Genomic DNA, 22,820 nt, shown 5'->3' with positions numbered 1-22,820 from the left:
GAATTTATGCAAGAGAGGCAGCTTCTGGAGACATTTTCTAACAAAATGAAAATAATATTTATCTAGAAAGTTTGCATGTTTATGAAAACTACCTTTTAGAATAAATGGAAACCTTCTCATCCATGTAAAAAGCTCAGAGAAAGAAGACAGGGCAGGAAAAGAAGGGAAAATGGAGACAACGTATTTTAACTAAAAATTATGTTTATTTCTCTTTCATGTTTGTGAGCTACCCTTTTCCAGAATAAAAAACCAATAGCACATGACTAGCTGGGGATTTAATCACAATGTGATCAGAATGGAAATATTTTATATATACTTAGCATCTAAAAAAGTTAAGATCTCATCACTTAAGGGATTATTCCCATAATTGGAACCAAACAATCTCAAAACCTGAATTCTTCATTTACTACAGCAATTCTAAATTTAAAAAATGCTTGCAAAATTAGGATTGTTCCTATTAGCTATATGAATTTATTTTTATTGAATTAACTATCTACTTTCATTATTATGCTTCCACATAACCATTTAAAGATTTATTCTTAGATAATCCGTTACTGACCTAATAAACAATCACCAAAATAACTGAATTAGCCTTAGCTAACTATTTCTGTTATTAAGAACTGGACATCTGAATCCTTATCTGTGTATAGAACCCACTATCAAATAGTCCATTTCGAGGCAGTGGCATGGGACATCCCAGTCATGCGCACCTGGTTCCCAGTCCAGTTGGACTAGCTATGATCTTGAGCAAGTCATTTAACTTCTGGAAGGTCCCAGCAACTCTCTACAGTAAGATGTAATCATAATTCCCATCAAAAAAGAAAAAAAAAATAAAGCTAAGGTGTGAAATAATTAATACTTTAATCAACTGTATTCCTCACAGTTTTGCATGGTGCTAGTCTTTTTATTTTACCTAAAACTCAAGAGAACCATCTTTATTCATTAGATTTCCCCCTTAGCAGTTTGAACAATTTAAACCACAATTCTTTGGGGGAAAAAAATTTTAAACTTGATACTTAAAATAATTCTTTTAGATTCTTAAAAGGTTAAAGCCACCCAGCTGCCCCCTATAAGGACTTTAAACATGCAGAAATTACCCATAAAAGCTCAATGACAGATGCTTGGGTTTGCAGAATCAGATAACTAAAAAAGACAAAGGTTTTATTCCTCAAGATGAAACTGCTGCTGCTCCCATCGCATCAATGTGGACGATATCAAAAGCTTTTGATGAATTTAACCAACTCATAACTGCAAATGTGAGACCTAAATACCTTAGGTATGTAATATGCTAACTTTTGGAATTCAATAATAGAACTAAATGTTATAGAGCTCATCTCAGAATTGGTGAGTCACTACATATATTTTAGACCTAGCAGGGAAGTGATAGAGAGGTCATCTAGGCCAGAATCATTTTACACATGAACAAACAAATACATGGGGGTAAACAGCTTGCTAAAGGCTAGACAGCTAGTTAAGGACACGCATCCGGGAACTAAACTATAATCTCAGTCCATTTTGAGAATTTGTTCTACTATCAAATAAATGAAGCCTATTTTACATATGTAATCAATTTATTCAATCCCTAATACCAACATACAAAATTCCCTTTAAGACTTATATCAACATAAATGAGAAAAATATTACAAGATGTCAGGTCTGTGCATTAATTTCACCCACAAGTTGTTATTTTTCTTTTATATGAAACATGATAATTTATTTGCCTATAAAAGCACCTTACAGATATTTTAGCAAATCTTGGAAAGGTGATGTCACAAAATCAAACATATATTCCAAGTGTCTATCTATGTTCACATTCCAAGATAAATGACTTGTCACAAAATACCAACTGAGCCAAATGAATTTAATCAATTTGAGGTCTACATGAATTTACTTGGTAAAAAATTTAAACAACCGTGTGTGCGCGCGCATGCGTGCACTCCCACACACACCCCCAACTATGTTTTGGTTCCACTAAGTTAGGTACTTGTTCAAACACAAAGTTAGTTGCTTAAATTTCCCAGGTTGCAAAACATCTCCATATCCTTACTTATTGTCAAGAATGTTTGATTCCTCTCATCTCATCCATCATAGCCACTATCTTCTATCTTTCCCCAACAGTTTTTTAACAAAAGTACAGCAAATTTGTAGATTTTATCAACAATTTTAGGACAAGCATTTTATGACTAAAATGTGGTGATTCCTATGATTAAACTACAATAAAATGATAATCTCAACATCAAAATAATTAAAACTCTACATAAGGTATATTTCTTATAGTTCAGATTTTTTAAAAGATTTCAATTACAATTATTTCAAAGATCCAATAACTTTGAGAAGTGCTCACCAAATAATGCTGTTTAGCCTTAACTGGCTGACTCCACTGGTAATTATAATAAATTAGAATATCCCTATCTTTCCAGCTGTTTTTTCACTTCTTCCATTTTAGCCTTAAATGTAGTAAGACATATCTGAATTCCAAGACACTGGACTTTCAAAAAGATAAAAGCACCAACTAAGTATTTTGGACCTTGCCATCAGTAATTTACAGTAAGTTTCTGATTTAAAAGAGTAAAAACAGAATAATTTGACAAAATAAATCCAAGTGCAGAGAAAAAAAGAAATGGCTACGTTGGACAATACACAACAAATTACCCCAAGCTGTTCATATATACACCATTGTCTAAATAAACCACTAAACTAAACAAATATAAAAACCTTTTATCAGTTAAATAAAGTTAGTTTGAGACTATTATGTTCCTAATTGCTCAACAAGCTGTTAACTAGTTTTTGTTGTAAATACTGTAGTAGATGGCCACAGCAACTGAGAGTGCCATCACAGCTAACAAGTACTACAAGTGTTTAAATAAGATTCTACTTACATTCTTTATACCTACTTAAATAGTGTCACAAATAATGAACTGAAAGGCCACAAAACTAAATTCTACTGCTATAATTTTAAAAAAAAAAGGTTAATGGATTTGTTCATTTAAAAAAATAAAAATTTGGGACATGTTATGATAAAAATTAAATTGCAACTTGGCGGGATTCAGTGGATAGAGCCAGGCCTGAAGACAGGAGATCCTGGGTTCTATACTGAATTCGGATACTTCCTAGATGTGTGACTCTGGGGCAAGACACTTAACCCCCAGTTGCTTGGCCCTTACCACTCTGCTGCCTTGGTATCCATTCTAAGACAGAAGGTAAGGGTTTTGGGGGGTTTTTTTTGTTGTTGTTGTTTGTTTTGTTTTGTTTTTGGAGGGGGGGGAGGAAGGAGAGAGAATACAAGTTAATTGGAAATGACGTTTTGTGATCCTCTGAGAAACTTACAGACTATATCATCCTCTGGGTAAATCACTATGTCTCTGCCTTAATTTTCTTATCTAAAAAATGGTGATTAATTAATTATGCAAAGTGCCTGATAACCCTTAAAGCAATACATCTAAATCACTGTCATTGCTGTTATTCTGAATTAATGCCCTCTCTTACCATTTAAGCTCTCTGGACTTCAGCTTCCTCATCTGTAACATAAGAGGCTAGACTACTTCTAGATAGTCTGAGGTCCCTTCCAGTTCTAAGACTATAACTCTATTCTCTTACTCCTTCTCCCTTTGCTAGGATTATATTTGAATACAACACAAAATGATAAAATAAAAATTACTCTTTTAAATATGCTGTTTTGTTTTCTAAATGAAGGATACATCATGACTAAGGGTTTGAGAGCTGTTATAAAAGCTAAATCAAAATGAAAGTCCTGAAATGCTCAGCATGGAGAGCACAAATATAGTGAGTTGGCAAATTGCCTAAAGCATCAATTATTACAAATTAATTTACTTTAGATCCAAATCTAAAAATCTACTCATTACAAGTGTTAATATTTTTTCCAACTTAATATTAAGAGAATTTCTTCATTTTATAATTAGTCAGATCAGGCATGAACAATCTAGAAAGTTATCTGGGTAAAAGCAAATTAGCTGGGAGGAAAGTTTAAATTTAAAAATTAAGAAAATGGCAAAGGAGAAATGAAAATCAGGAATAGATATAGCTGATACAATTATAGAAAAACTGGAAGGAGAAAAGGTAGACATAAGCATTCAAAAAGCGTCCATAGCAATCTGGAATATTTAGTATGAGGTCAAACCACTTTCTATATGATTATATGAACCCTAAACATCCTCAAAAATATAATAAATGATGCCCCCAAAAGTCTATAACAGGGGTCGGCAACCTTTTTGGCCGTGAGAGCCATGAACGCCACATTTTTTAAAATGTAATTTCGTGAGAGCCGTACAGTGCTCACAGTGCGGCTCCTGTAACAGCGCCTGAAAAAAAATTGACTTTATGGCTCCTGCAGAAAGAGCCATATCTGACCCTCAAAAGAGCCATATGTGGCTTGAGAGCCATACATTGCCGACCCCTAGTCTATAACCCTGAGGAATATTTTGTTTTATTCAGGTAACAATTTTGGCAAGATTTATACCATAGTAAACAGTATGGTTACTATCTGGAAAACTCATATGGATTACAAATGTATCTCAGTAGGCCATTACTGCTGCACAAGAGTTTTTCTTAATCACCCCAAAGTCTCTATTATATTCTCCCTAGTTACTATACCAGACCTCCTACTTCACTCACCTCTTTCCTTTTTCCCTCCCAGCAAAGTCTGCCCCCTACTTTATGAGAAAATAAAGACTATTTCAAACTCCTGCTCCTTCCCCAAAGTTCCTTCTCTTCATTATCTTCCCATTCCCTTCCTCAGATCTCTTGACAGAGGCAGATCTTTTGTGTTACTGATAATCCCCTTAGATTATTTCTTCTCTTCTCATCCTCAGGCTTTCACTCTTTTCCTGCCACCTGAAAAGTACCTGGGTCTTCTCTGACCATAAGAAAACTTGACCCTAGCAGTCCTTTAAGCTATAATTCACTCTTCCAATTTTTTTTCCCAATCCCTTGCAATATGGCTTCTGACCACATACTACCTAGCACAAATTGATTGCTCTGAGGTTACCAACAATTCTCTTAAAGGCTAGATTCACTGGCCTTTTCTTAGTTCTCATTCTATATAATCTCTTCTGCTTTTCATACTGACAGCTACCAACTTCTCCCTAGGATTCTGAAATACTGCTCACTCTTGATTGCTCTCACATTGGTCTCACCATTTCTTTCTAGTCTCCATTGTTGCTTCATCCTGTTCCCATTCACTAAATGTGGGCATCTTCCAAGGCTTACTCAGTCATGGGCTTTCTTCTTCAGTGATTTCATCAGTTCCTAAGGATTCAATTGACATCTCAATGCTGGGGGACTCCCACAACTATTTAGCCAACCCTAATTTAGCTCCTCAACATCAACCCTTCATACAAATTTTCTGCTGTATATTGCCACCTGGATTCCCATATGCATCTCGAATTCAGAATGGCCAAAAGTTACTCATTCCATTTTTCATAAAATCCATACCAACTCCAAACTTATTTCACCAGTTTTACAATGATCCAGATCCATAACCTTGGCATAATTCTTTCCTCTTCACTCTCCTGCATCACCCTCTACCCCAAGTATCAAGTTATAAGCCCTCTGCCTCTCCATGACATCTCTTCCAGATGTGTAAATGGAATTAGCTCACCCACTTTAATTCTTTAGACTTTAGCCACCAGGAATAATGTCACCCCACCCAACTTAGAATTAAGTGGGGTGGGGGAGGTCTGTGACCCACATGTGATAGTAAGTGAGAAATCAAAAACAAGTGACCACCCCGTGGGCAGTCCAAAACAGTGTTGAGGCTGCCATTAGTCCACATGAAACTGGAGGTAGACACAGGAATTGAGGAAAGGTGCTATCTTTAAAATATGATGGTAACTTCCTGTAAAGGGCTCTTGCTCTTGATCTTGGTGTTGGAGGAGCTCTGATGAGATCTAAGACTGCTTCGCTTTGAATTGTCATGTCAGTAAGTTAGGCTGACTCTCTTCCCTTGGCATTTCTGGAGGCCCTAGCCTCAGGGAGGCCTCTCTTGTTTAATTAACCTCTGTACCCCTCTGCTGGGGCCCCTGAAGCCTCCCTGGTTCGGGCCTCCAGTCCAGGCCAGAGTTTCTCTCTCTCATTTTCCTACCTTCATCTTCCTAATTATAAATAAACCACCATAAAAGTCATCCTGTCTTGGGTCTGTTATTTTGGAATCAAGTAATTGATCCCTGGTATCCAAACTTTAAGTATCCGGTCCAACCATAATCTTCCCATTTTCCCCCTTTACACAAGGATTCTTCCATCTCTACTCTCACAGTCTGTTATCCTAACACAGACCTTCATCTCCTCTGACTTATAACTTGAATAGCCATCTATCTTCCTGCTTCCAATTTCTCCCTTCTGCAGTACATACAACTTGATGTTTCTAAAAAGCAGCTTCTGGCCATGTCGCTTTCTTACTGAAAAATATTCAATGGTTCCTTATTACTCTGGAATAAAATATAATACTCTCAACCCTGGCATTTAAAGTCCCTCAGTTTGACTCTTATGGCCTGTCTAGCTCTATTTCATACTACCTTCACTTTATATCCTTCATATTACACTACCTTGGTTTGCAAGGTTCCCTATGAATAAATGGCCTGCCATCTCCCACCTCCATGCTTTTGCAAAATGTGGTTGTCTAAATTCGATATGCATTCCATCCTCTCTGCTTAGCTCTTCTCACAAAATTCTTGGCTTACTTCAAAACACAGCTAAGGGGCTTATTCCTACATGTGGCCTTTCCTGATTCCTGTCATTTTAATGCTTTCTTCTTGAAATTAATGTGTATAAAGTTATATATTCATGATGTATCTCCACAATAGAAAGTAAGATCCTTAAGGCCAAGGGTTATTTCATTTCTGTCTTTGTTTCCCCCAGAGTCAGATTCAATTCTCCAATAATGTTGAATAAATAAAACATTACTATGGGTGTACAAGTACATTCAATTAAGGAAATCTAACATTTTTCAGCTATTCACTCATAGGTACTATTCACCATTATAAAAATTTGTTGGAAAAAGGCCAGAATCTAGGCAACCACCTGTTTTACAGGATTTCTTCTTCAACATGCTGTATCACATGAAAATTAAAAAAAAAAATGGTATGAATAAAGACCAACAGGCTGGGACACAGAATAAAACGTCACTTTACATTTATATCATGTCTTAACAATTTATAAAGCCTTCTGACATATGTGCATAGAAGTTAATTTTAAAATCATATTCTTTAAAATGAGCTTCTACTTCTATTCTAAGTTAGTGGAAAATCTGAGTACAAAAACATTAACAAAGTATAAAAAGCACTACTACAATTTCCAATGGACAAATAAAAAACCTGACCACATCAAATTAAATGTACACTTTAAATGCTAAACATAAGATAAGTAATAAATTATGACTGTAAAAACTGATGGCATTTTTCCTAAATGGGGTTATATTTCATTTTTTCCAATCTGCATTGCATTAAACATAACATTTTATAAGCAAAAAAAAGTAAACCAAAACGTACAATAATTGAACTTACGATGTAAGAAACAGTCATATTTAAAGCAGCGCCTGCAGAAGAGAGTATGAAATGAGTGCAGGCTTTGCTCCCTCTGAACAGACTTAGCATTTGGTCCATCTATGTTTGGTGTACATTCAGGAGGAAGGGCTCCTGGAAGTTGCTGCTCTGTTAATTCTTTGTACCTAAAAGCAGTAATTTTAAAAAATTGGTAATGGGAACAAAGATTATTTTTGAAAACTAAATTTTTATCAGCATTTGACAAATGTTCATTGTAACTGTCTTTTCAATATTTAGCTGCACAGACATACACATACACATACAAAGAGGCGGGCAAAAGAGTATCAATGGAGGCAGAGTGAAGTAAACAGAACTAGGAAGTCAACACACCTAATGACTACGATAATGTAAATAGGAAGAGAAAATCAGTCTGAATACTGAGAAATAATAATGACCAAGACTGGCCCCAGATATACAAAGTAATTGTAATAAAACTGATTTATTTTCTTTTTTAAATCCTTTCCATGGCAAAGGGATGTATCTATAAATTAATGCAATATGAAAATAAGAGGTATCTTTTTTTAAACCCTACCTACCATCTTAGAATCAATATGGTATAGTGGCTCTAAGGCAAAAGAGCGGTAAGGGCTAGGAATTGGGGGTTAAGTGACTTGCCCAGGGTCACACAGGTAAAAAGTATCTGAAGCCAAATTTGAACCCAGGTCCTCCCAAATCCAGGCCTGGTTCTCTATCCACTGAGCCATCTACCTGCTCCTCAATTTTTTTTAAATGAAATAAAAATATCGCTTGCATCCAAACCTTTCTCTCTACTCACAGAGCTGTCTTAGACCAGGTTCTCATTACCTCTCCCCTAGGATACTGCGAATAGTCTTCCTGCTTTGTCTTTACCTATTACTTCAGTCTATTTACCTCACTGCTGCAAAATTATTTTCCCTGAGTATAGATCTGACCATGTCACTCCCCTATTCATTAAACCCCAGTGGTTTTCTCTACTGCCTTTAGAACCAGACCTAAACTTTTCTATTTACCTTGTAATGTCCTTCACGACCTTCTTGGTCCACAAATATATTGTGCCTACATAACTCACCTATCCACATCATGAGGGCTACCAAAGTTGGTCTCTATTCCTTGCCACCCCACACTCCATCTCCCAATTGCAGCCTCTCCTCTTGCTGTGAATACTCACAGCAAACCTGCTCACCTCAGTCTTTCCTGCACTACCTTCTACACCAGTGATTCCCAAAGTGGGCGCCACCACCCCCTGGTCGGTGCTGCAGCAATCCAGGGGGGTGGTGATGGCCACAGGTGCATTTATCTTTCCTATTAATTGCTATTAACATTTTTTTTAAATTAACTTCCAGGGGACTAAGTAATTGTTTTCTGGAAAGGGAGCGGTAGGCCAAGAAAGTTTGGGAACCACTGCTCTACACAAAGCTTTTCCTGAGCCTTACAACTGCTCTAAGTTGTCACTCTCTCAAACTGCCTTGTAAGTAACTATTCTTAGCTTGTTATGTTTATTCTGTATACACACAAAGTAGAGGTAACAAAGTGTTTTCCTCCCAATTTTTTTCAAAAACAACTTATTTTTTAAATAGTGTATACCCAAATACTTGAATCATCTATCATGCAGTAAGAGTTTCTGAGTAGATTTACAATGCATCTAGTAACTGCCATGTTAGGCAATTTCTCCAAAGCTCATCCTGCAGGTAGTCTTGGAACCTGTATGTCCTGCCATTCCAACTATATCAGAGACCTTCACATAAGGCCAAACCAGTTTTTCCAATTCTACTAAGAAACCCAAGAAAGAAAGCAAGACAGGACAAAGAACAGTGAATTTGGAAAGCAGGAGGACAGGGATTTAAATCCCAACTCTGTCATTTCCTAAACAACTTTCATCAAACGACTAATCCTTCTTGAGCCTTCAGAGTCCTTATCTATAAAAGAAATAGATGGGACTAGATAGCCTTTACAATCCCTACCAGCTAGCTCCAAGTCTACAAACTTCTATCCTCTAATCAGAAAGGATATGGCTTTGATTATGATATACAGAAAAATCCTTTATGATTTGCCAAGAATAATAAAAGAGGCAACTATTTTATCCCTTATCTACTTAAGATTAATTTCTCCAAAGATTGGAAAGGCTGTCAGCCATTCTATCAGGTGACTATGATGCTCCACCACTATAAAGAGTAATTAAGGTTCCATGAAAAGAAAAATAACTTCTATGTTACTCCCAGGCCAAACTAAGATTCTTTGGGTAAGACCAAATCTAAATAATAACATGTTATAAAAGTATGAGAAGTAGCCCAGGTGGCTTGTGGTTCTTCTGTCCCCAAATGAATGGTAATTTGGGGAGAGGATAGAGGTCAGAACTTTAAGGCACACACAAAAAAGTCTATTGAAAGGCTTCTTGAAAAGGGCTGGCCAATAAGATTCATGTTAAGATTAACATGTTGTCTGGTGTCCCCCCACAGTTTGGCTAGATGGCATGGAAACACTTCCAAACATTAGGATTCCTTCATTCAACAGATACTTATTGAGCAATATACTGCATTCATGGAACTATAGGAAGCATTATGAGAGATAAAGAAGTCAGCATACCTTCTCTCATGTTGTTTACAGTCTAATCCGGAGATATGTCATACATGAAATTAAGAAAAGGTAAAAAATGAAAGTGCAATTACAGAGATAATATTTGTGATTATATTTTAACTCAAAAAAGGGAGGGTCCATGTTAACTACAGGGAAGGCTTTATAAAGCACAGCATGCAGGTAAGTGGCTCAGTGTTTTGAGAGCCAGACCTAGAAACAGGAAGTCCTGGGTTCAAACGTGGCCTCAGACACTTCCTAGCTATATGACCCTGGGTAAGTCACTTAATCCCCACTACCTAGCCCTTACTAATCTGCCATGGAACCACTATACAGATGCGAAGGTAAGGGTTAAAAAAAAGGGAAATGAAAATTTTTTTATTTTATGGATTCATTTGGGATATTTAATTCTGACCCAAATAATGAGAATAAATCACTACTAAAATAAACTGTAAGCTTACTGATATAATGATGGGTAAAACAGGTTTCTGGTACTAGATTTTGCATATGAGAAAACTGAAGGTTCAAGATGCAAGGAAGCTTGGCATAATAATGCAAAAACCTGGATCTAAGAGGATTGGTAACCTTAATGCCTTCTGGGGCCCATTGCTGTGCAAATAGGTTTCCTGCAATGTCCTTGATTCCCTTTAAATGGCATTAGAATTAACTATTCTTCTTCTGCTCTGATCTTGTAAGAGACAAATTTGCTTTATTAGTGAAAGGGAAAGCAGTTACTTTTTTTTTAACTCAGTCTTAGGGAAGGAGAAAGAATGACATATCATGAATTGTTACCCAAATTCCAACAAATGGCAGCCAGCTTCACCATTTTAACTACATACCCCTCTCTAAGGATGGAAAAGGCAAGGCAATCAATCAAATATCTGAGAGATAATTGAGAAAAGTCATACTTTCACAGGCATAAGAAATGTCTGTAAGAATAAGACTGAAATAACCGCTGAAGAACAAATTTTGAGAGGAAGTAGAACTAGCCACCAGAAATAAATGCCATGATATGTCAAGGACCTGTAATTCTGAAAGTTTGGGAATCTCCCATATGAGAACTCCTTGAGATCATAAAAGTCTAAACTTGTCCAAGGCTTGCCAAGGTTGTTTAGTACTTAGTTATCAGAGGCAGCATTTGAATCCAGGTCTCCTAGACTCCAAAGGGTTACATTCTAACTCCTGGACTACACTAACCCATGAGTCAAGACTTTTAGAAAGGGAAATGCAGAGCTAGGAAGTCCTATAGCCCGAGCTAGTGGAGAAGGCATTTATCACATTTCCGGGCCCCATCTCTACCTGCTGGTCTTATGAGCATAAAACTAGGCTAAGAGGTGGAAGAGGAAAAGCTTCTCCAGCATTGTTTACCCTCTAATCCTACCAGAATTTCAAACAGTCAAGGCTGGCAATCTTAAGACAAAAAAGGGAAAATTAAATAGGCTCAGTTTAGATAAACCTAATCAAATAATAGGTAGGGCACACTCAGGAAAGAGGAAACCTAGGGCAATAGTAAAAGACTTTAAAATCCCAAGTGAACTTACTACTTACCCTAAAAAACATCAGGGGGGGAGGGAGCGTAGGGGGGGACCCTTCCATCTTTAACATACAAACATGCATACATACACATAACATCCACACAACAAACATACATACACGATTCTGTTTTGTAAAAGAAAATGTAATGCCGCAGAGCGGCTGGTCAGCTATGTCAGTTTCATTTCCAGGAGCCAAGAAGGGGAAAGAAACCAATCATCTACTGTGTACCAGGCACTATACTAAGTGTTTCACAAGTAACACTTCATATGGTAAGAAGGAAAACAAGTTATATTTAAGGTAAAGAGGCAGCACTTCTAGAGAAAAATCTTACTTCTCCTTTAGCTCTTCTGATGTTCCTTTATCAGGAAACATTGAAGAAATGGCTTCAAAAATCTTGTCAGAAGGAAATTTCCGAGGTGGGTGGCTTTCTTTATCTAAACAGAAATGAAAGGAGGGAGAAAAAAAGAATACACTATGAAATTTTCTTCAGAGATCAAATTCTCCAAATCAAAACTTAAGACAAAAATCAGTAATCAAGAGAGAAATTACTTTAAGTGCCATATTAATTCCCATTTTTAATAAACTTAAAATGAATGTAAAGGCAAAAGTAAAAAGAAATAGCATTTTAAAGATTATTCATCTGCCAGGTAGGCTAAAAACAGCACAAATTCTAATTCCCAGAATCTGCATTCTAGTGCTTGCTAGAACTAACTAGCTTTGTAATCATGAGCTACAAAGTATTTTATTTATCTAGAGCTCAGGTTCCTAAACTATATGATGGAGTGGAAACTAGATGACATTTAAGATATTTGAGCTCCAAAGTTACATAGTTTAATAATTCTCTGATGAATTCTTCAAGCCTTTCTACACTAACATAATCCTGGGTTTTCATTAATCTAGTATCAAAGAACAATAAATTCTCCTAATAAATGTTTGGTGAGACCAAAGAAGCAAATTATTTTGGTTGTTTGCCTAGTATAGATGATCCCAAAAGTGTTAGTACAGTTTTAAGCAAAAAGTTAATAAAACTACCATTTATTGTATTATTTTGAAAATAAACAGTCATAAATACTGCTTTAAGAATGCAAAAGACAAAACATACCATCTCTGTTATCCTCTAAATCTTTTTGTTTTTCATCTCTTAAATCAGGATCATCCCCATCATCATCATCTTCATCATCACTGTATTGACCAAGAGCATTCACCAACTCCACAAAAATCTCATCATTTATAAACCCACATTCTGAAATTAATCACATTTAAATGTTATAAAAAGTGCCAACCTAATCTCTTATTTTGAAATAAACAGTATATCACTTAGAACTAACATGCAAATTGGAAAAAAACAATTTATAATTTCAACGCTAACCCTAATAAAATCCTGAAGTTCTGTGGCCTGTTCCCATCATCCTCAAGTTAGGCATGGCACTCATGCACTACCTGGGACCAGTCATCTACCACAAAAGGTTCTAGAGATGGACCTTCTCTTTGCCTCCTACAATCATAATTGATATATTCTGTAACTCTTCATCTCAAGAGTCTACACTCAATGAATATCCTAATGATAGTGTTAACATATTTCCTTCGTCCAATTAACATTTTTAACAAATACTTTGTGGAGATACAACATCAGTTTCTTCCTCAGGCAACCATTGTCTCTCCTCTACCACTTTTCAAAAATCAGGGACAAGGACATTACTTATTTCATTCCACAAAAAATGGAGACACAAAGGACTCATCAGAAGCCATGACATATTCAGAAAACCCACAGGGGACTCACAATAGCCTCACTGCTCTCCTTGGTGATTTCTTCCTGGACCTTCCATTTTAGGAAAGGCTCAGGCTAGCTAGCCTTCGTTCCTTTCCAGACTTCTGGGACTTCTTCAGTCTAGTCCCAGATACGTTCTTTTTCCCATGTGTTAAGCTCCTTTTTGTTTATGGTCTAGGACAGTGATGGGCAAACTACAGCCCTCGGGCTGGAAGGCCAGATGTGGCTCCCTGAAATGTTCTATCTGGCAGCGAGACATTATTCCTAATCTAACTAATATAATGAGGAGGACACAATACAATGAAACTTCAAAAGAAAGAGTTGCCTTAGAAACAGACTGACAGATGAGCATTTCCTTTCCTTTGGCCCCCTCTTTAAAAAGTTTGCCCATCACTGGTCTAGAAGATCATGAACTCCCTGATGGGAAAGACTGTCTTTCTTGTCATTTTTAACCCCTCCCTCTTCTTAGGGTAGTGTCAGGCATACAGTAAGCAGCTAATAAACGACTGTTTGCTTTTTCTTCCCAAATATTCACAAATCTGTGTGAATTCCAGGCACTGCATCAAGCAAGATAAGGAGGGGAAGGAGGAGGCATGTCCTCAGACACTGCCTAGCTATGTGACTCTGGACAAGTCATTTAATCCCCATTGCTTCACCCTTACCACCACTCTTCTACCTTGGAACCAATACACATTAAAGGATTTAAGAGAGAAAAGATGATACTATAGGGCAATGGATACTTCCTGGTCTCCAAACAATGACCCGGGGACAAACATTGACTCAAGCAACATGTAGGATATAAGACTGATGGATAAGTACCATTTCTTAATTGATCTGTTGTTCAGGTTGAAAATTCAATTCCAAATTTATAAGTGAGGAAAATTAGGCATAGAAAAGTAATATGGTCTCAGAGTATTTCTCTAGTTAGAAGCAAAGAATGTAATATAACTTCTTCATAATCTGTTATCCACAATTAAACTACGTTAAATGAACGAACTCTACCACTCCTCAAAAAATTAAATATATCAATGTGCATAGCTCACCTCTATCTCCATGTACTTTTCCATCATAATTTTTAATTAATTCTTCAATGAAAGTTCCATCCTGATCAAGAACCTCATCCCCCATATAAGGAATGTTATGTAAAACTGTCTCATCTTCCACCTAAAAGTAAGATGTTTAAAAAGGTCAGTTAATCTCAAAGTAGCAAAATAGAAAACTAGATGATTCTTTCTCATAGAACATTATATGAACACAGTTCTAGGGTTTATCCAAGCGTTACACCCTAGCAACCCAAACTAAAATGGTAAAACATAAAACTTTTGTTCCATGAAGATAAAATTACAAAAGAATTATTTTACTAGTGAACCAAGAATTACTGAATGATCATTTTGGAAAAAAAGCACAGTCAAAGGCTCCATGGAAAGCTGTAAAAAGGAAAGCAGATAATACAGACATGGAAAAGATATAAACCTGTACAAAGGAAGAAAAGGCCAAAAAAGCCAGCTAATATATCATCTTTAAAAGATCTCCAAACTTTAAACTAATTATACCTACTTTTTTCAAGTTTTTATGACACAAAATTACAGTGCATCCAAATAAAAAAAAAAAAAGGACAGTCCTTTAAAGTTTATGGCACCAGGATATCACCTATATATAAAACTATAGACTACTTACTTCAAAGTGAAGAAATAAACACTTTAGTATTAGGATAAGATGTGTATCAACTGAGTGGAGTTATTCAAGGAAGGCTGAATGAGGAATGTGACTTTGTAGCCAAGTTTGGAAGAAGGAGAGGGCCAAGGCTTAGCACAGGGATCAGGAGGAGGAGGGCACTTTGGGAAGAAAAAAAACACAATAAGAAGCAACTCATATGCAAAGGACAGAAGGCAATTTTTTTTTTTTTTTTTTTTTTTTTGTGGATAGAGGAAAGCTCTCATCTGGGAAAAGCAAGAAATAAAGTAATTTGATGAAAAGAACAATTGATGGTGGTCTAAGTCACACATGTCTGAGAAATCTGGCTTGATGGAGAGAAAATAAATGGGAAATCACATCAGGTTTCTGAGTGATATAATTAAAAGCACACTTTCAGAAAATAGCTGTGATTATTGTCACCTACCATATAGTCTGGATTTGTGGAGTACCAACAGGCAAATTGGCTACTAGGTAGTTATAGTATTCACGGAAATGTGAGATAATTAAGGTCTGGAATTTACAGCTAGGGAGCAAAAAATTTAGAAGGGAAGGACTTAGGGAGTTACTATAAAATATGACCTGGTAAACAACTGGATATAAAAGGCCAAACAAAAGGGAAATGACCAAGCAATAAGACTTTAAATTTGAAAGTTTGTAAGAATAATGTAATGCTATCTTTCACAGAGCTTAAAAGTTAACAGTTTCGGAGTAAATTTGAGTGTTTAATTTTTGACATCTTGGCATATAAAGATTCAAGTTTTCATTTGCTATTTCTCCCCCTATAGTAACTTTTCAAAATTTTGTATCAAAAGTTCTATTTTCTCTCTCGCATTCATTCCTTTCCACTCATATCCTTTCTCTGAGAGATTTATTTCACCATTTGGTGAACCATCTGACCATCATTACAATTAAATCTACCTTCCTATACCCTAAAATTTTTATCTGCAGTACAAGAAAAGCAGTCCCCTTTAAAGGGCAGAAAAATGTGTGCTCAATTTGCTTTGGCTCTTGCCCAGCCTAAAGCCTGAGTGCTTTAAATACAATATCTGATGATAGCCTTAGAAACTGTTATGTCCTTACAGAATTTACTTCACAAAATATGAAAAGATTGCTTCTTTTTTTCCCCCTTCACCAGATACCACTGCAATCACATTAAGACTCTCAAAATTAGTTTCTGGAACAATACTAAAACCTCATTCAGTTGAATGCCACATACTCAGATTTAGAAAGAAATGGACTAATGTCTGTCTACACCTTGCTAAAGTAAACCAAGAGTATAAACTAAATTATAAAGGAAATTTTTAAACCTCTAGAGATTTTTAGGTATATTAAAAACACTTATATGTAAACAATTAATTAGCAAGCTCATTAATACTAATCCCAACTACTTTCCAACATTTACCCTAGTTCCATTTATTTCACATGAGAGCATTAGAGCTTATTTTTCAAATGTCTCAAAGATCTTTAATTCAGACTGATCCCCAGACCCCTTTCAGCCAACATCCCACCCTCAGGTAAATAAGGTTTACATAAGATAGTGTATGTATTTAGATGAAGTCTGGCATAAACATATTTTTCACATCTGTTTTCAATCTAAATCCCCAATGATATTCATGGTCTTCCCATTTTAATATAAAAATATATAACAAGAAGCTGCAATAAAAATACAACAAAGTCAAAATCTGAAATTTGGTTACTCAGCTAAAACATAAAATAAGCACTATTTGTTAATATGTGAAATTGTTTTATAAGTAGGATAGTTAAGTGCTTTTTTTTTAAAACAGGAAAATAAAAGGTTACAAGATAATAAACTCTCAGAAAAAAAACTTTTGAAATAAGCTGAAAGGTGAGAAAGAAAAGGAATATACACAGGCATATGCTATAAACCAGTTGATGATGATGATAAAGCATTGCTATATTTTACATATTATCTATTTGTTATATGCCAAGCCTTAAGTTACTTAATACTTCCATTCGAGATGTACCCTATTAAAGTATTCCTTCTAGAGCTTACTTTTTATTCTACTTAACTAAATTTAGCCTCCAGCTACAATTTTAATTAGTATAACTAAGAAAAACTATAAATTTTGTCCACCTAAAAGTCAGCACAGTAAATACTGACCAATTTATACAAGTAAAAAATCACAAAATTCTTTCAAGGACTGATAATATACACAAAATACTAAAGAAAAAGGTCGTAATTTAATATTTTAGAGTGCTATTTCCCTGCCTTTAAGTAACACAAAGGCACAGTTTAAGTCAGTCCAAATATTAAATATTCATGTATTACTGACTTAATAGTCTTAAGTTGAAAGGCTAGCTTTTGCTAATACAATATCATTTAAGAAAAAAGCAATATGCAAAAAAAAAAAAAAAACAAAAAACAAAAAAACCCAACCCAAGAAGACTAGATTTCATTATCTGTATTAAAAATGCTTTCTCTCATCTGCTGGGATCCTCTATTGGAATTTTCCTAAAGTGTTGGTTTTACAGATGAAATATTTGACAGAAACACCTGAGGACAGAGAAAACTAAAATATTAAGAACCATTTCCAACTGAAGCTCCATTAGAATAAAAATAAGAGCCCTGAAATTATAATACAAGACTACAAGAAAATTTGCTTTGTATAAGCATTTTTCCCTGAAATTCAGTTTACCCATAACCTTTAAAGTATGACTCTTACGTAAAATGAAACAACTCAGAAACAATGTAGCTACAGCATGGTTTTAAAAAAAAAAATTTTCCCAGAAGTATTTATACATAAACCTTTAATCCAATTTTCCAATCTCAGACTTTATATTCATTTTCAATGATTACTAGGATAAGACCATCAAATTTACTTGGAATTCACTTTAAGTTACTGGGCCTTAAATTTGAAATAATAAAGGAAAAATAGGCATCATGGTATAGGAAATAAAGGGCCAATCTTGGGGTAAAAACAACTTGGGCTCAAGTCCCCTGTGATAGACTGAGGTTGTGTGACCAAGAGTCAGTCACTTAACTTCTCAGTATCCCCACCCAGGTAATTCTCCAGGAAGAATAGTTAAATAGCTTATCTTCACATATAGTAGGAGTTTCCTCATCTTTCTTAATGTACTGAAGAAACTAAAGAAAATTTTAAAAGAGGGAGTTCTTAATCTTAGCATAACTAAAAACAAACAAAATAACATACCAACAAGAATGTGCAAGACAAACAACAAAAAAAGGTACTATAAAAATATCTGATGTTTAATTATATTTTTTGTTATTGTTGTTCTTTTATTTCAAATTGTGTCCAATTCTTTGTGACCCCATTAGGGGTTTTCTCGGCAAGGACACTGTCATTTCCTTCCACAGCTCATTTTACAGTTAAGGAAATTGAGGCAAACAGGATTAGGTGATTTGTCATGGGTCACACAGCTTGTATGTGTATTTGCACACAGGAAGATGAGTCCTTCTTGACTTAAGGCCCAGCATCTATCCACTGGGCACCTTACTGCCGCCGCCGCCATCATCATTGCCGCCATCATCATCATCATCATCATCATCACAACTGACATTTATATATGCTTTTTTTTTTTTAATCATCACAACAACCCTGGGAATTATCATCATTTCACAGATAAGGAAGCAGAAGCAAACTAACAAGTATCTATCTGATCCAGGATTTGAACTCAGATCTTCCTCACTCCTGATCCGGTATATTCTACTATTCTTTAAATGCTGACCAAAAAATTAGCTAAAATTAGAAGTTCCTGATAAGAACTAGTATAATAGCCAACTTGGATTTAAAATGTAAATATAATGACTGGTATGCTATGGTATAAATTTAAATAATTACCTATATCCTTTTTTTAAAGATCATATTTTTTGAAACCTTCACTTGAAAAATTTATAAATTATAAATAAACAGGCTAGGAAAAAAAAAGTGTCACTTAAAGTGACAGCCCTAGAAAGAAGTAACAAAAAGAAAAAAGTAGGCAATAGAGATTCTAGGATGGACTTTTATGGGAAACTATATAAATCAATTAAATTTCACAATAGAGTTATTACTTTGATAATTTTTTTTAGTGCTTACTTGACTGGTTCACCTCATAAAGTGAACAAAAACTATCTATGCTTTATGTTTATATAATGTTAGCATTAAATTTCAAATATATAATGTTTTACATACCATAAAATTCTGCTGTAGGGGAGACCAAGAATACATTATAGGTACTGAAGCAACAGCATTCAAAGTCTTTAATGGGATGACTTGTTTTGGAAAATCCAAATCACTGGTCACAGAACACTAAAACAGAAAAAAATTAAATTTATTCTTCAAAAGATAAATGAGTTAACTTAAAGCAAAACAGCTATCAATGCATTCATCAATTTGAAAAGAAATGCTGTTACTTTAAGTAATTTTGAAAAATAAATTAATATCACTGTTAAGTTTCTTAAAGCAAAAAGCTTTTTTTAAAAATCCAATTCACCTACATAAACTGAAAAAAATCTTTTAGGTCATGGATAAAACTGTTTTCTTTCAAAATACTCACCAACCTTTCCCATACTTACATTGATATTAACAAAGTCTTGCTCCAACCTAAAGATCATATCGTAGCTACATCTTCAGATCAAATTTTTACTTAATACTTTATTTATAACCTTCATTTCCATTAGACTTTAACCCTATGGTTAAGTCCAAAACAATCTAGTTTTTTCACTTTACCCAAGAAGATGAGTATCACTTTTTCTTAGAGCAAACTGAATTTTGCTCCTAACAATCAATTGATATTCTAATACTTGGATTATAATTTCAATACTTTGATGGATCTCTGGTCTTACCATTGTAGGTATTCCCTCCCAAAAAGTAGATTCTTAATGTAGTGGAGTAAATCAGAAGAGGTATGGGGAGACAAAAGACAAATGAGTTCATACATAATTTCTACTTAACTACTTTTTGAAGAATATCAAGGAGAAATACAAATATGTGACTCATTAAATCAGGAATGGAAAATCTCTGGCCAGTAGCCATAAACAGCCCAGTATTATTTTAATCTGTCCCTAAAGTTTATTTCAACTTCCAAAGGAATCCTGATTATGACTTCTCCCTAATGAAACCTCTGAATGGTTATGGATAAAAAACAAGAGCTATGACAAAGCTTAATCAACACATCAAAAGGCAATGATGCCCACACTCCAAATAAATGGCAAATTATGAAGGATAATCTATCTGGTAGCATCTAAGAACCTACTGAACATCTTTCTCCTCTACTTGTTTCTTCTGCCTTTTGGTTTTCTAGTCTATTTTCCTTCTTCCCCCCCTCCCACGCACATTTACTTCTCCATCAATTTAATATCTCTCTATCCTTTCCCCCTTTGTCTTTCTTTGTCCCCATTCTAAATTAACCATAAAATGAAATCAAGTTACAGTTAAACAGGAGGACAGCTCACAGATTCAACTAAAAGAATCAAGGCAAGGAGTGGAAGAAAGTACTTGAAGGCAACAAGAACACCATGTCAAGAGATATTATTAGTATATCTCACCCCAAAGAATTACAGTGAGCAAAAGCAAATTGTAGGTTGACAAATTGTAGGTTAAATACCAATATCTGTTGCAGAGACATTCTATGAAGTTTTACAAGACCTTTCATATTACATAAACATGACAATACTTGGCAGCATCAGGGAGAAAGGACAAAAATTCTTATATGAAGTTTCATACCTAAGGTGTGAATTGGCTCAACATTCTTGTATGCATTTTGGAAGTAAGCTTTAAAAAAAAAGTGATTAAGATGCCCATACCTTTTAGGCTCAGAAATCCCTCTTTTGGGCCTACACCCCCCCAAAGAGCAATGTTTGAAAAAAAAAATAGAAAAAAAGGAAGAAAAGAAAAAGGAAAGGCTTCATATACATCAAAACATTTTGTAGTACTTATTCTAGTAGCAAAGAATTAGAAACAAAGTTAAGTGCTCATTTATGTGGGAAAATTGAATAAATGTTGTGCATGGATGTTGCTGTATTATAGGAATATGATGTAATATGAAAATATGTAACATTAAAATGTGATAATGATAAAATATTGAAGTATTACTCAGAGAAGTATGAGAAGACTTAAAATGAACTGTTTAAAAAGTGAAGTTAAAATCTGAAAATCTATGTACACTTGTACAACTATGTAAATGGTCAAAACAACATTAATACAATAGAAACTTAATGCTTTGAAATTTTGATGACGAGTTTGACACCAAAAAAGAGATATGAGGATGCACTTCCCTTTCATTATTTCAGGAGGCTAAAGCCATGTATATGGAACACTTTACATACTGGTTGACCTAAAAAAGTGCTAATTAGGTTTTTTCCCCTTCTTTTTTATTCTTTATTAAAAAGAATAGCTCTCTGAATATGAAGGAATATACTGAAAAAATGGCATGCAAAAAAACTATCAATAAAAATTACTAATTAATGTTTTCTTAAACAAACTGGAAATTCATAGAGTAAAATTAGCTTAATAGTTTGTGATATCCGAACACAATGAATATTATTTGTAATTCACTTTAATGCATTACAACCTTATTACACTTTGAGAAAAAAGGAATATAAAGAATTCAAAGAAACATGGGAAGCTATTAACTGATAGTAAACAAAACCAGAAAAACAGACTTAAAAATGATGAGGATAATGTAAACAACAGGAAAGCTAAAAAAGAGTTAAACACTGTGTAACACTCATGACCAATCCTGAGATCCTGAAAGGTTCTAAGATCCTGAGATCTCAATAAGTATTACCTGATCTTAGGGATAATGTCAGTAGAAAGAGGTTACTACCAAGAGAGGGACAACTTGCTGGTACAATGGAGAAAGTGCCAGATCTGGAGTCAGGATACTTACTTAACTCCATTTGCCTCAGTTTAAGAGTCAGACATAACTAAAATAACTAAACACCACCACTATCACCATCCACCCAAAAGGGTTGAATAAGCTCAACTCCGGTCTGGCTTATAGAGGGAATTGTCTGTTTAACTGCCAAATGATAAGTTTCATGTTTCTGCTGAAATAATACCTGCATCATGGGAGAATAAAAGAAAGAAGAGAGAGAGAGCCATTGTCACTCCTTTAAAAAAAGCAAACTAAATATAAGCATTCATCAATCTGGCTTTCCTTTATCCTAAATTTCTCTTAGCCTTTTAGATGTCCTCCTTCAGCAAGGGCCAAATTCACCACTTGAGACCAATGTCACTCCTTTTTGAAGAGTCAAATGAAGAGTCTAAAAGTCAAATTGGCTTCCCCTGCTCAGTGGTCAATTAGGGATTACACTTTACTATCCCCCCCAAAAAATGGAGCATGCAGGCAAATGGTAGTGAGAGGTTTAAACAATCCCAGTGTCAAAGGGCTGAATTAACATACATGGTGAGCTAAAAATAAGTAGGAACTGTCCTGTTATTAAAATATATCCTTCTCTCCCCACCTGCTCATTGAGCTGCCCCTTTTAACACATTAAAGACAAGAGGGGGAAAGGTTCAACAGAACTAAAATATCAACCAAGTCTGATGTATAGACAATACCAAACAATATCTATAAAGGGACAAAGGAATGGGCCTAGAATTTAAACGGTAGAAGAGAAAAGGCTGGATTACAGTCAAGAAGCTATGTGGTACTTTCAACAACTCCAAGCTACACCGTAAAATGAAGCTTCATCTTAACATCAATATTTTCTTTGCTTTTTTAGTATCTTTTTTTAATAAAGTGTTGAT

At 35.0% G+C, this 22,820-nt stretch overlaps 1 protein-coding gene across 1 annotated transcript in view; it reads right to left on the bottom strand.

Annotated features, from left to right (window-relative positions):
• Positions 1–22,820, bottom strand: part of EZH2 (enhancer of zeste 2 polycomb repressive complex 2 subunit) — a 113,828-nt gene that overhangs the window by 11,074 nt on the left and 79,934 nt on the right. The window contains exons 6-10 of the mRNA XM_044678381.1: positions 19,260–19,376; positions 14,454–14,574; positions 12,745–12,885; positions 11,974–12,076; positions 7,518–7,681 (exon numbers count right to left, since the gene is read on the bottom strand). Coding sequence (XP_044534316.1) covers positions 7,518–7,681; positions 11,974–12,076; positions 12,745–12,885; positions 14,454–14,574; positions 19,260–19,376 — 646 coding nt within the window. The remainder of the gene's footprint in view (positions 1–7,517; positions 7,682–11,973; positions 12,077–12,744; positions 12,886–14,453; positions 14,575–19,259; positions 19,377–22,820) is intronic.

Source organism: Gracilinanus agilis, chromosome 5 (assembly GCF_016433145.1).
Source record: "Gracilinanus agilis isolate LMUSP501 chromosome 5, AgileGrace, whole genome shotgun sequence".
Lineage (NCBI taxonomy): Eukaryota > Metazoa > Chordata > Mammalia > Didelphimorphia > Didelphidae > Gracilinanus > Gracilinanus agilis.
The sequence above is the reverse complement of the archived record's forward strand: the minus strand, read 5'-3'. Positions and strand labels throughout refer to the sequence as shown.